The sequence below is a fragment of the Cinclus cinclus genome, chromosome 6 (genome assembly GCF_963662255.1).
Source record: "Cinclus cinclus chromosome 6, bCinCin1.1, whole genome shotgun sequence".
NCBI classification, from domain to species: domain Eukaryota; kingdom Metazoa; phylum Chordata; class Aves; order Passeriformes; family Cinclidae; genus Cinclus; species Cinclus cinclus.
In genome coordinates, this window is record NC_085051.1 from 33,542,304 (window position 1) to 33,556,125 (window position 13,822).

The 13,822-nt window shown below is 37.5% G+C and overlaps 1 protein-coding gene across 1 annotated transcript in view; it reads left to right on the plus strand.

Annotated features, from left to right (window-relative positions):
• The window catches only part of AQR (aquarius intron-binding spliceosomal factor), a 48,712-nt gene that overhangs the window by 21,912 nt on the left and 12,978 nt on the right, over window positions 1-13,822 (plus strand). Inside the window, exons 19-27 of the mRNA XM_062495381.1 lie at window positions 202-371; window positions 4,321-4,562; window positions 6,078-6,221; window positions 6,529-6,598; window positions 7,503-7,613; window positions 9,653-9,762; window positions 11,134-11,269; window positions 12,109-12,318; window positions 13,077-13,214. Of these exons, the coding sequence (XP_062351365.1) occupies window positions 202-371; window positions 4,321-4,562; window positions 6,078-6,221; window positions 6,529-6,598; window positions 7,503-7,613; window positions 9,653-9,762; window positions 11,134-11,269; window positions 12,109-12,318; window positions 13,077-13,214 (1,331 nt within the window). The remainder of the gene's footprint in view (window positions 1-201; window positions 372-4,320; window positions 4,563-6,077; window positions 6,222-6,528; window positions 6,599-7,502; window positions 7,614-9,652; window positions 9,763-11,133; window positions 11,270-12,108; window positions 12,319-13,076; window positions 13,215-13,822) is intronic.

A 13,822-nucleotide genomic window follows, 5' to 3' on the forward strand; every position in this document is an offset into this window, starting at 1 on the left:
GGGTTAAGGAGTAAAACAGATTCTATTTGAAAACTATTAGAATAATGCAATGAAAATGTTTCTATTGCTATGCAGAAATCAGTTTTGTAATATGCATTTGTCTAAATTTAATTTCAAGAACAGCTGTGTATCACTTATTTGAATGATAATTTGCTTTTATCACTGAGTCAAATTCTAATCTTGCTGTTTCATTATGGGCAGGACCAGAACCAAAACCAAGACTTAAAGGTGATTGCAGAACATACAGAGTATTTCTGGACCCAAATCAGTATCAGCAGGACATGACCAATACAATCCAAAATGGAGCAGAAGATGTCTATGAGACATTTAATATAATCATGAGAAGAAAACCAAAAGAAAACAATTTCAAGGTAAGGTACTTGCTCCTTAGCTCTAGGTAAGCATTTGTCTGAATATGCTGTCTGTATTGAGACTTTTATTTTAGATGCGTATAGTTAGGCAAAGTTTAGGCTTTCCCTGCAGGAAGCTAGACTATATCAGTTTGTGATAACTTTCCCCTGCAGATAACTCTTACATTGAAAATGAGAACACTGCTACTTTGCTTGAGGGTATAATAAATCATGAGATTATTGTTTCAGTCTTCTAACAGGAAGCCTACACGTTTGGACTTCTGGGTTAAGGGAGTATGTGGAATGTTTTTTGTTACCTAATGTAATAGTGAGCTGTAAGAAAAGGAGTAACCAGTCAAAATGTGAAAATCAGAGAGGTTGTTCACTTTTGGGAGGGTCACTGGATCAGTTTCTTATTGGGCATTGGAGTGTGTCAGATAGAGAGCAGCCCTGCTGGGAAGCAGTTGGAGGTACTGGTGGATGATAAGCTTGATCCTGGCCATCATCAAAAGCAGGGTGGCCAACAGATCACAGGAGAGGCTTCTTCCCCTCTGCTCTGCTCTGGTAAGACCTCACCTGGAGTGCTGCATCCAGCTCTGAGCTCCCCTACACAAGACAGGAACCTGTTGGAGCAAGTCCAGAGAGGAGACATGAAGATGATCAGAGGAATGGAGAAGAGAAGGTTTCAGGGAGATTTGACTGCACCCTTTCAGTTAAGGGGGCTTTATAAGAAAGATGAGGACAAACTTTCTAATAGTGATAATACAAGGGATAATATTTATAAATTAAAAGACGGTAGATGCAGACCAGATATAAGAAAGAAATATTTTATGATGAGGGTAGCGAAACACTGGAACAGGTTGCCCAGAGAGGTGGTAGATGCCACATCCCTGGAAATATTCAAGGTCAGGTTGGACAGGGCTCTGAGAAACCTGGTCTGGTTGAAGATGGCCCCGCTCATTGCAAGGGATTGGATTAGCTGAGCTTCAGAGGTTCCTTTCAGCCAAAACATGACTCAGCTTCAACAGTGCTGAGCAGAAAGGAAGGAGCCACTTCCCTTGATCTGCTGGGCAAATTTGTACTGTAGCACAAGGTGCTGTTGGCCTTTTTCACTGTGAGGGTGCATAATTTTGTACACCTAAAAACATTTCTTACTCAGTTTCTTTGCTTTTTAGACTTCTGAATCATTAATGTTCCTTGAGTTTTCCATGAAAATGAAACATGAATGAAAAACTACATTTCTTTTGGTGCCTGAAAATCATGCACTACATAATTGAAGTGATTTTCATTTTAGAGGATTCTGTAGCAAGTTCTGAGTAAATGGATGAAGAGGTAGGCAGGAAGTCTTGGGATTTTTTTTCTTTTTGTATCTAGAAAGATACCTTTGCAGTGAAGGAGTAACTTGCAGCCTACATAGACCATTGTGGTGCCATCCACCTGTGGTTGGTACTTCACAGAGAGCCCTTTATAAATATATTTAAAAGAACCACCAGAACTGATTATTTGTGTATCTGTGGCAGGTCCCTTTCACATTATAAATATGAATACCTTCTGCCAAAGCCTCCTGGTGTACAAGCATGTAGACATGTTTTTTCATTCACATGTATATGCACTTTCGTGTAGTGAGAGGGAAAGCTCTGCAGTGAATCCTTGTTTGGTTAGCATCGCTGTTAAATGTGAATGCAGCTTTCACATTTGTACTGTGTTTTTGCAGCTAATTTACAGTCAAATCCCTATGCAAGCCATTCTCTGCTGGCATTTACTAAAATCTCATACATTCATTTTTCAAGACAACCTAAGGCATTTGCATGTCTATCACATTGCTACTAGTTTAGGTGCATACATTGCCTTGTCATTTGCAAGCCTTTCTAACTTCAGCTGAAGAAAAGAAAACAAGGTGATGCTGCAATTAGTGTAGACAGTGTGTGCAGCAGATAGAAGGCAGCTTGAAGTTTAAAGCTGAACTTGTAGGAGAGAAGACAAGAGAACTCTTGTGCAGTCCTTGTAAATTAAGCAGATGAGACAGCAAAGAAAGTGCAAATACAATGTGTTTGCTAGAGGTGACACCACTGTGTCACTACAGTTGGTCAGCAGTGTTAGTTCGTACAAGAATGAGTCTTACTATTTTTACATACATAGAAATTACTTTTTGAAAAGCCAGAGCAAAGTTTTTGTGATGTAGAAGCAGCACATTACCTGTTAGGAACATATTTCATGCTTCCTTAGAAATTGGTCACTAGGTTTAGAAATACTACCTGAAAATGCAATATTGTCTGATTTCTTTGTGCTTTTCTTAGCACAAACATACTATGCACTGCCTAATATATGTTTGAGCCAGAACTACTTGTTCTTGCAACAAAAATATAAAAGTTCTTAGTTAATATGGGACTTGTCAGTCCATATATCTTTGAAGTAATTGCAGGACCTTCAGGCTTCAGAAGTACTAAGATGCCTTCAACTTGGTAGCTTTACAGGTCCGTCACAGAATCCACAGCATGACTGTGATTGGAAGGAACAGACTCAAGAGTACGGTTGAGGTTAGAGGACCCTTCAGGGATGATTTAGTTCACGGCCAGTTTAAAGCATAGTCAGCTGGAGCAAGTTGCTAAAGATCTTGTGACTTTGTGGAGTTGGAATCGGACATCTCCAGGGATGGAGACTGCATAACTGGTCTAGACAACCTGTTCCAGTGTTGAATTACTGCCACAGTGAAAATACTTTGGTGTATTTAGATGGAATTTCCCATATTTCAATTTGTGCCCATTGCCCCTTGTCCTTTCACAGGGCACTATGGAGTGGGCTCTCATTCCATTGACCTTACTTCCTCCTGTTACATTTTTTTTAATCCAAATTGATCAAATTCTGTAATACTGCTTGAGTTTTGTATTCTTGAGGATAAACAATCCCAGCTCTCTCAGATTCTCATGCAGCAGATTCTCCAATCCTTTAATCATCTTAGTGGCTCTTCACTCATTCCAGGATGTCTGTGTCTCTTGTCCTGTGGAGCCCAGCATTGGACACAGCAGTCCAGATGTGGTCTCCCCCACAATGAGTAGTGGGGAATAATTAGGACCTTAATAGAGGTTGACTAAGCAGGAATGGTGATCCCATTGTTTGACTCCTTGAATGGTACAACACAAGCAAGAAAAGAAAATCCTACTCTTAAGAGATGGATATGTGTAAATGTAGACTATCAGAATAAAATTCAATTCTTGGATTTGACTGACTGTTCATTTACAAGATTGGCATTTGGAGGTTCTGTATTGTAATCTGGTGTCGATGGCTGATGCAGTGTGTTTGCCATTTGTGTCCACATTGGGTGGCATGGGAAGTTGGAGGATCTGGAAATCAGTGCAGGTCTGGTGTCCTGTGTTTTTGCTGCTGCTGAGGAGCAGATATGCAGTGTCCAAGTGCTAAGTTTCAAGTGAGATTGTTCTTCAAGACTTGCCACTAGTAGCCCTTTAACAGGAAGGCTAAAGTTTGGCCACCTCTTAGTTAAAAGCACACCCTCTGTGCAAGTCTACGGTCAGGAGCATTTGTGTTTTCACAAGAGGGGAAGGGAGAGAAAACTTACATAAACACAGATTATTAGATAAATTAATTTGTGGGTGAAGAGCAAATGAAGGGAAGCTTAAGATGACTTCAGGGATGAAATTTATAGGCATGTGAGAGGAAATTTAAACTGTATGAGGATCTTCTGTGCATTTTTTCCCCTGCTGTGAGTGTTCTGGAATGAAAACTTTGCTGATGGTCATCTTTACTAGCTGTTAGTGTAAGAATTCTGTGCTTTGATACTGGTGTTTTGTTGCATATATACACTGTCTGTATACTGACTCAATCTAACTGCCAATTAAAGAGTTGCATTCTATAATCTTAAAACAGATTTGATTGATCTTCAGTATGATTTTTTTCTTGGTAGAAAGTCAGTCTCTTCAATCCTATTTTTAATGTTTTTTTTTCTTATTTTCAGGCCCTTCTGGAGACTATTAGGAATTTGATGAACACAGATTGTGTGGTTCCCGACTGGCTGCATGACATCATTCTTGGATATGGAGACCCAAGTAGTGCACACTATTCAAAAATGCCAAATCAGATTGCAACTCTGGATTTTAACGACACTTTTCTGTCCATTGATCACTTGAAAGCTAGCTTTCCTGGGTACAGTGTTAAAGTCACTGTTGACAATCCAGATCTGCATGTGCCCCCCTTCAGGTGATCTCAATATTTCAAGTACTTCTGGTCTGGTATTTGTGCTGAAATGTGTTTTCAGGTGGAGTTATGTTCAGGGGTGGAAGGGAGAGAGATGCTCTTTGTCTTAAGAAAAGATGGAGATATGTTAAGATTTAGATAGCTACATGATAGTTAACTGCACAACAGTTATACCCAGGAATGGCTTCTGTTCTCTTCTGTACAAAAATGCATCAGAGCATTGCTTGTAGATCAGCCTACGGAATATATGGAAAAAACAAAAGTATGAGTTAGAGAGTATTATGTGTCTTGATTCTTCTGCATTATGGTATCTAGCCTCCTCAAGATCAGCCTAGAGAATTTAATTATATAGTTTCCTTACACATCTCATTACAACAAGCTAAGAACAGCAATTTCAACATCAGTTAAAATGTGAGCTTTTGGAAACACCATTCAATCAACACAAAGGATTAAGTCTGAAATCCCATATTGCTTATTTTTAGAAATTATTTCTGAAATAGGATGCCTACCTTCTGGGCAGCTAAATGAAATTTCCTCATTTTTGTTTCAGTGGTGCTATTGTCCAGTATTTTTAGACTTGACAATTCTGTTCCTCCTGGTGCACTTCCTTGAATTTTGACAACTGGAAATTCACAATGCATAGTATTGGAGAACAGTTCCTTCAGCTGAAGAAGCTACATCTTTTCCTTGTGAAGGAATAAATCTGTGGAGGGAAAAGATGCCTTTCCCCTTCACCAGTCAGCTTTTATTATGGCTAAATTGAATCTTGAAAAGCAGGGAGTTAATCTCCCAAGCTTTTTTTGGAAACACTGCATGGAGAATTTGTGTGGAGAAAGCACTAAAGCTCTATAATGATATAAAAATAGTCTGAAGGTATCAGAAAAGATCTCACACACAATTTTCCTCAATGACCTATTGTTCAGTTTCAATTCCTATAGTAAGAGAGATACTGCTCTTTATTAAGAGCTGTTGCTCTTCCTACTACTGCATTTGTCCTTCAAGAGATCATTACTGTTATAGGTATATGCATTTTTGTCTTGAGTTATTTGGATAGGCATTGGGATTCCTTCACCTGTGTTTTTTCCTGAGCTAGAGAAGCTTGCTAATATATACAGAAGGCTATAAAAAAAATTAAATGGTAGGATAAAAATTTCATCTGTTGGAATAGTTTACAACATTGACACAGCTTATGTTCTGTGATAACTTTTTTCCTGTCTCTTCCATTTCCACTTTTGAACTTCTTGTCTTCAGTGTTTTTCCAGCTGGCTCTCAGCACTGCTCCTGGCTTTTCCAGTTATGAAAAGAGTGCTTTCGATATACTTCTTGTTTAATCAGCTTCATCAATTTATTTGCTATTTCTTTTCTGTATTCTCCTTAAAACTGTCATTTGAAGCACTTTTTTCCCTGTTGCATAAAAGTTTGCCTTAATGGTGAGAAAAAATCTTTCTCTGTCACCTTCTGAGACACTCTATATTGTAGTGAACATGTTGAACTGTAACCTTAAATTATGTGTTACAGGATAACTTTCCCAATGAAGGGAGGTAAAGGAACAAAAAGAAAAGAGGATGGAAGTGAAGAAAACCCTGAAGAAGCTAAAACACTGATTGTAGAGCCTCATGTTATTCCAAACAGGGGTCCATATCCATATAATCAACCAAAACGGTAAAAAATTGATGGGAACTTATTTTCTAATTATAACACATGCATAGCAGGTCATTTTCAGAAATGAGAGTGGTTTGTTTTATATTTAAATAAAAGTAAAAATGTCCCCCATCTGTTAAAAAAGTCACTTGAAGAGCAGTGAGAAATACTGTCTTCCAGTGTTTTTTGTCTCAGGAATTTGAATATTAGGAAAGTAATTCCTAAATAATTTTACAACATTATCTGCAAATAACTAAAACCAAACAGTCTTTTAGATGGAATGAGTTTGTTATCACATGGACAACATGATTTACTGTCTTTGTTGCAGCAATACTATTCAATTTACTCATACTCAGATTGAAGCCATCCGTGCAGGAATGCAGCCTGGGCTAACTATGGTAAGAATGTTTTTAAGTATGGTAAGAATGTTTTTAAGGATTCTGTACTCTTGTTTATTTAATTCTGGCATTAAGTACACTCAGTGAAATACTAGTAATGCCCCTTTCTGTAAACTTACTGAGGTAATTTCTATTAATAGTTTAAAGATATGAAAAATTAATATTCAGAGGTACAACATCCTCCAATCCTCAAAAATTCATATGGCAACACTTATATCTGTAACCTGTGTTTCAGTGGTTGGACAGTCTTTAAATAAGGTAAGAATGATTTGATAGCAGTTTGTAATTTTATGTGTAGATGCTTAGGAAAACTGCTATTCTGTGCTTCTTAATTCTGAATAAATAATTTTGAGATGCTTTATAATACTTGGATACCTTTAAAATGTCTGAGGTGTCAGTTTTGGAGTGTTTGTGGAATTGAGCCTATGGAAACATTGTATTACAACTGCCATCAGTTGTAGATTTCTGAGTAAATACAAGGAATGAACTCCCCTTTTTTAAAATTTTCCTGTTTTTTATGTCTGTTTCACCTTCTTCTTTTTCAGTTGTAGGTCTTTATTCTGTTTTCATTGTTTCCCCCCTGTTTAACCTGTTCTGAGGCTAAACTACCTTTTTTCTCTGAGGATATATGTTTTCATGCTAGTACTTCCTTTGCTGGATTACCATATTCCTTTTAGTCAAGAATCTGCCAAAAGAGTCTGAAGGATTCTTTTGTAGTATGTTGTATTTGGTCTGAAAGTTCACCAAAGCCAGGAAGCAGTGTGTAATGTCAGTGTCTTGTGAGATTGTTCTGCATTTTTTCTTCCCCAGCTGACTCAGTTTTCTTCATTGTGAAATATTCTGATGAACTGTGTACTGATTTTTGTTTGGTTTTATTTTTGTGTGTGTGCGTGTTTGATTTTAGGTAGTGGGTCCACCTGGTACTGGAAAAACTGATGTAGCAGTCCAGATAATATCCAATCTTTATCATAATTTCCCAGAACAACGAACTCTAATAGTTACCCACTCTAATCAGGTAAAGTGTCAATCATGTGTGGAATTCTACTGTAATTACAGTGTAAAAGAGCAGTAGGTATTGAGATCAGCAGTTTGGGAATTTGTCTTCTAACAATGGAAGCTTGAGTTGGCTTGTGTGCAGCTTTGCCAGTTTCATAATGCAAAGACAAATTTTTTAAATTTCAGGTGTGTAGTTCTGAACTATTTATCTGAAGTTTTCAATGTATTTGGTTGGTTGGAGGTCAAAAATAACCAAGTTTGCTTGGTTCTTACAGTTGCACATGCATTGCATGCATGCCAGATCTTTGCTAATTAGCTTTCTCAGACACTGGTTGCTCTGTGCTTTATGGTCCCAAAGGAAGGCCTCTTCAGCTGAATATTTTGTTTCCATTCATAACTGCTAGTTCTCAAGCATATATAAAATGAAAATAATAATGTTAAGTTTTTAGGAGTCTTACTCTTAATTTCCCCACTTTACTCTGCACTGATGCAGCCTCACCTTGAGTCCTGTGTGCAGTTTTGAGCACCACAGCGTACAAGAAACATAAAGCTATTAGAGAGTGTTGAAAGAAGGGCAACAAAGATGCTGCAGGACCATGAGGGGCAGCCATATGAGAAGCAGCTGAGGTCACTTGTTCTGCTCAGCCTGCAGAAGAGGAGACTGAGGAGAGACCTCATTGTGGTCTACAATTTCTTCATGAGGGGAAGAGGAGAGGCAGGCATCTCTTCTCTGCAGTGACAGTGACAGGACCCGAGGGAACGGCCTGAAGCTGTGTCAGGGGAGGTCTAGGTTGGATATGAGGGAAAGGTTCTTCACCCAGGAGTGGTTGGATACTGGAAGGGGCTCCCCAGGGCAGTGGTCACAGCACCAGCCTGACGGAGCTCAAGAAGCATTTGGAAAATGCTCTCAGGCACAAGGTGTGACTCTTGGGATGTCCTGTGCAGGGCCAGGAGTTGGGCTTGCTGATCCTTTTGGGTCCCTTCCAACTTAGCATATTCTATGAAGTCTGCGTCTGATTTGGAATTATTTGTTTGGAAACCAGGGTCACCTGTTTCCTGGTCTCCCTGATTAGTCTGTCCTGTCTCACTTACGAGTTACTTTAATTGAACATACCATTGGAAAACATTTCATAATTTTGCATCTAAGCAAGATGGAAGAATGGTTGAGGGGGTATCCTTTTGGTGAGGAGTTACAGCCTGGAGTAATACAGGCCAGTGTGCAATGGCTTGCAGGAGAGTGACAGGTTAAAGTTGGGAGAAAGAGTTGAGAACATGTCCATTGAGGAGAAAAATAAGGAAATACTTCCAGGCAGACAGAAGACTCTTCTTATCAGACAAGACTTTAATAAGGACATTAACTTGAAATTGTATCGTGAGAAATCAACTGTATCTTAGCAGGGTACTTTACCCATGCCTTGATGCTGCACCTCAAAATGTTTGCATGATTTGCAGCTGCAAGTGGAGCTTGCTTGTGTTTATTCTTATTTTCAAAACTTCATGGTCCAGTGCTTAAAAGCTTGCTCCTTTGAAATACACAAATTAGTTGATAGTAAGCCACTAGAGAACTGAAGAGTTTAAGGCAGAAAATGTAGCACACCTAGAAGTTGAGTTAAGCAAAATTCAAAATGGAAGAGTGTCAGTACCTGACAGTCAGTACCAGATCATACTTCTCTAATATCCAATAAAAGTTAAATTGTTTAATGTCATCATACAAAAATTGGTGTTTGTGAGACAGTTTTGTAAATTGATAGCTTTATCAACTCAGTTAACTGTGATAGAATTAACTTTTAAAATTGTAAAATCAAATGTAGTTGTTAAAGAATGCATAAAGAATGCAAATAAAAGGGTGTTAGTAGACTGATTTCCCTGATGTCAAGATTGGGAATTTCAGTATTAACTTTGTTTTGTTAAAATAAAATTAACTTTTGTTTGTTTTGACTTCTAAAATACACTAAAATAGGCATAATCTCCTACTTTACTTATAATTCTTCGGTCTTCCCCTGCAAGAGCCTCTGAACTTCTAAAAACTCCTTTTCTCCTGTTCTTGTCAATCTTTAGGCTTTGAACCAGCTGTTCGAAAAAATCATGGCTCTGGACATTGATGAGCGTCACCTTCTGCGTCTGGGTCACGGAGAAGAGGAATTAGAGACAGAGAAAGATTTCAGCAGGTGAGAAAGGAGATGCTAATGATAAACTCATTGTATAAACATGGCAGCAGGATGTCTCTGCTGAATCCACTCTATCTTCCATGCAAAGAAGCTGTGTTGGACAAGTTTTACCCTTCTCATTGAATCTTACTGTTGTTTGTTTATTGTTGAATATTAGTGTTACTACATAGAGTGCATTGTTTTTCAGTACAAGGTTCAGTAATATTAGTTCTTAATCTATACAGAAGCTGTGCTGCCTTGAGCATATAAAGGCAGAATCAGTCAGTTGCTTGTTCACAAACTCAACTGCTTGAATAATAGATAATTATATTCTTTGGACCCTTACACCTTTCGTACAATTAATCCGTGAGAGAAATCAGAATAATTTCAGATATATTGCAATACTTGGAGTTACAGGGTTTTTTTGTACAAATATGGTATCACTTGTACTGTCATGGTGATCTTTGCTTTAATAAACCTGAAATCAAACTTTCTGCAAAGTTGCTTATTTCATTGATAAGGCATTTTGAAGTAATACGTACATAAGGAAAGCTATCAACTCTGTATCAGTACAAAGACTTAAGAACCTGTTCTTCTAAATATTTGTGTGTTTGTCATGCATTAGTCCAATTGACGTCAGTAGGATTATGCACATTCATAAATGTAAGCAGGGTATAGTGGTCATGCACTGGAAATATCTGAACTGTCCAGTACTGGATTATCATAGCAATACTTTGACTTCAAAAGCTGTAGTAAAAATTATATATAGTCACTAGGAGCTACCCACATAGTAGGTATACATAGTTCAGTATTTAGCAAAATAAATACCTTGTGATTTTTTTTTTCTTTTAAATTGAATGCTTTGACGTAGTCAAATTATTCCAGAAATTTGATAGCAAAAAAACTTCCCGAAATGATGCCATAGCAGATACTTATTTAGTAGTATCCATAGTTTAATATATTCCTAGTATATCCATAGTTTAGTATATTCCTAGTATATTCCTTGAATTGTAGTTTTTGTTATTAAAAGGAATTTTTTAAGACACTTCACTTTCTATTGTCACATTTTTCTCAAGGTAACCCAGACCTATGGGACATTTCTGCAAGCACCGTGGGTTCTGGAAGTCCAAGAGCGGGGGGTAAAGGCTGAGGAATATTTCTGAAAGTGGGCTGCAGTGCTTTGAGAACTTTATTTCTCATAAGCTTGGCTTTGTAAATAGTTAGGGCTCAACTTACAGAAATAACGTGTAGCAAATTCTTAGGTTTCGGAACAGAGTTGTACTAGTGGGGTTTTTTTGGTAGGGTGCTGGGGTTTTTTGTGATCTGTCATTGTGATACTTAGATACTATTTTTGGTTTAATAAGTATTGTGTTGTATGTATCCATTTTGTAGGTATGGAAGAGTTAATTATGTGCTGGCTCGAAGACTTGAACTTCTACAAGAGGTTGGGCGGTTACAAGAGAGTCTTGGAGTCCCAGGAGATGTTTCTTACACTTGTGAAACAGCTGGCCACTTTTTCTTATACCAAGTAAGGACTAAAATACTTTTGCAGAGACTGTATGACCTAAATACATTACAAAACACTTTGTAAAATTTGCAGTGAATTTTTCAGAGTTGAGAGTAAAAGCAAAAAGCATTTTCCTTGGTGATTCACAATACAGTAAGAGCTAAAGTTAAAATTGCAACGTGACTTGCTTTTGTTGCTATTGTTTTAAATCCTGCCTGCTGACTCACCAAGTCATTGCTGCCCTTCATGAATGCTGGCAAAGATTCTAACTTGAAGCTTCTCCTTCGGATAGGAATATCTGTCGGCTGCTTTATATTTTGGAGTAGCATTAGAGCAGCTACTTGATGGTTCTGTTAGGAGGCTTTTATAGCATTAAATGCCAGTCTGAAATCAGCGGTACAGTGTAAAAAAATGGTGTGTTGCATGTCCCTCATTTCTTCTCCAGGTACTTTTTAGTGACGTGGTTTACATTTGCAATTAGTGTTGCATAAGGAGACTTACAGAGTGGTACTGAGGACTGAATGCACATCCTGTGTATGTTTTTACAGAAGTTACTCTGGGCTAGTTTTAGTGTGGGCCTTAACATAAAATGGACATTAGGTGTTGAAGAGTGTGAGGAACACTTCTAGAGGTCATCTTCTAGTTCAGTTTCCTCCTTTAATGAATCCCACTTGGTATTTAAATCGAAGTAATGTAAGTGGAGATAATAAGGAAGTTTACTTCTGCAGTTTACTTCCTGACACAAGGTCAAATGATGCCTAAGACATACCTTACTTCTGTGATAATTTTTTTAATGCTATGCTGCAAGCCTATACATTGCCAAAAACCTTATTATATAAACCCACTTTGTTTTGTCATAGGTAATGTCTCGTTGGGAGGAGTACATCAGTAAAGTGAAAGTTAAAGGTGGAAAATCACCAGATGTTGCAGATGTCTCCCGTTTCTTTCCTTTTCACCAGTATTTTGCAAATGCTCCTCAACCAGTTTTCAAAGGCAAATCATACGAAGAAGATATGGAAATTGCTGAAGGGTGTTTTAGACATATTAAGAAAATATTCACTCAGCTTGAGGTAAGGCATTGTTAAAGGCAAGTGAATCTGACTAATCCTGTAGAAAAACTTTACACATTCCAAAATTCTCATTTTCCCTATATCCTAGAAGAAATGTACACATCTAGGCAGCTTCATTACCTTGCAAGGTGAGATATTACACGATAGGTGCAAGAGTCTCATCTCTTTTGTGGGAAGCAGCCATTCTGCATCCATTTTCACTGATGAGGTTTCGAGGATTGGTACACCTATCACTGCTTCTCTGATCATCACAGGGTCTTTGTATTTACAGTGAATTGCCTTTAATCAGATAACCTAAAAGTAACAGATTCTATTTTCTGATTTTGCCAGAATTGCTTAAGAGGCTACTAAAAGTTAAGGTAAAGGTGATTTTTGTATCATTTCATTATATTCACTGTAATGGTCTTTCTACTGCTGAATTTGATGTGATGCAGTAAAGTAGGAAACAAGATACAGTAAAAGAAAATCTTGGGGGATTCTGTGAGGATTCCTCAGAATTATTTGAGTATCTGTCTGCAAATTTATATGTACATACAGGTTGGAAGAATTCTTTGATAGGTTTTTCCAAGATTGTTTTTCAAAACATGCTAAACCTGGAAAACACAAGTTATTAGATAGGATTTTTAACAGTACATAACCTCAGAACATTTCTTGTTTAATTATATTAAGAAGGTGGCCATATAGTTTGAGTGGATTCATTTTATAAGTGATATTTTTTTGTATTCTGACTTTTAAGACTTTACTTTTGTCCTCCTTAGGAATTCAGAGCATTTGAACTTCTCCGCAGTGGCCTGGATAGATCCAAATACCTCTTGGTGAAAGAAGCAAAAATCATTGCCATGACTTGTACTCATGCTGCTCTGAAACGACGTGACCTGGTTGAATTAGGTTTCAAAGTAATGAATATACTAATGTTACTGCACTACTTGATTTTGGTGTTCACTCTCCCCTATTCCCCAACCCATATGAATCTTTCTATTTGCCCCAAATCTAAGCAACTAGATGCTTTTTAACCCCTATGTTTCAATTTTTAAATTTTACTGAAGAAAAATATAACTTCTGTAAGTAAAAGATTAAATCACTTTTAAGTTATTGTATATACAAAAATACTTACCTAGTGCATTTTTTTAAAGTCAGTTTTGTCGCATTACATGATAAACAGCAGTGATAGGATGAATAAAATAGAGGCAGAACTAGGTAGAAAAATAATGGCCTTTACAGCTTGGTTTACCTAAAAAGTTAACAATTTGAGGAAAAAAAAGCTATGATGCAATGCTTTGTTCACTCTGCAGTGGTAACTATAACTATTAATTTAGTGCAGTCTATTTTTCTGACAAAAGCCAGGCACCAGTAATTCTTTCAGTATTATTTTTCACTGATCATGTACTGTATTGGATCACAAAGTAGTTCCTGTTCAGCTTCAGTGCAGAGGTACTAAATCAGTTTGCACCACTGCACAAAACTTTTCTCTCATGGTTATATCATATAGGAAGCATGTAATGTA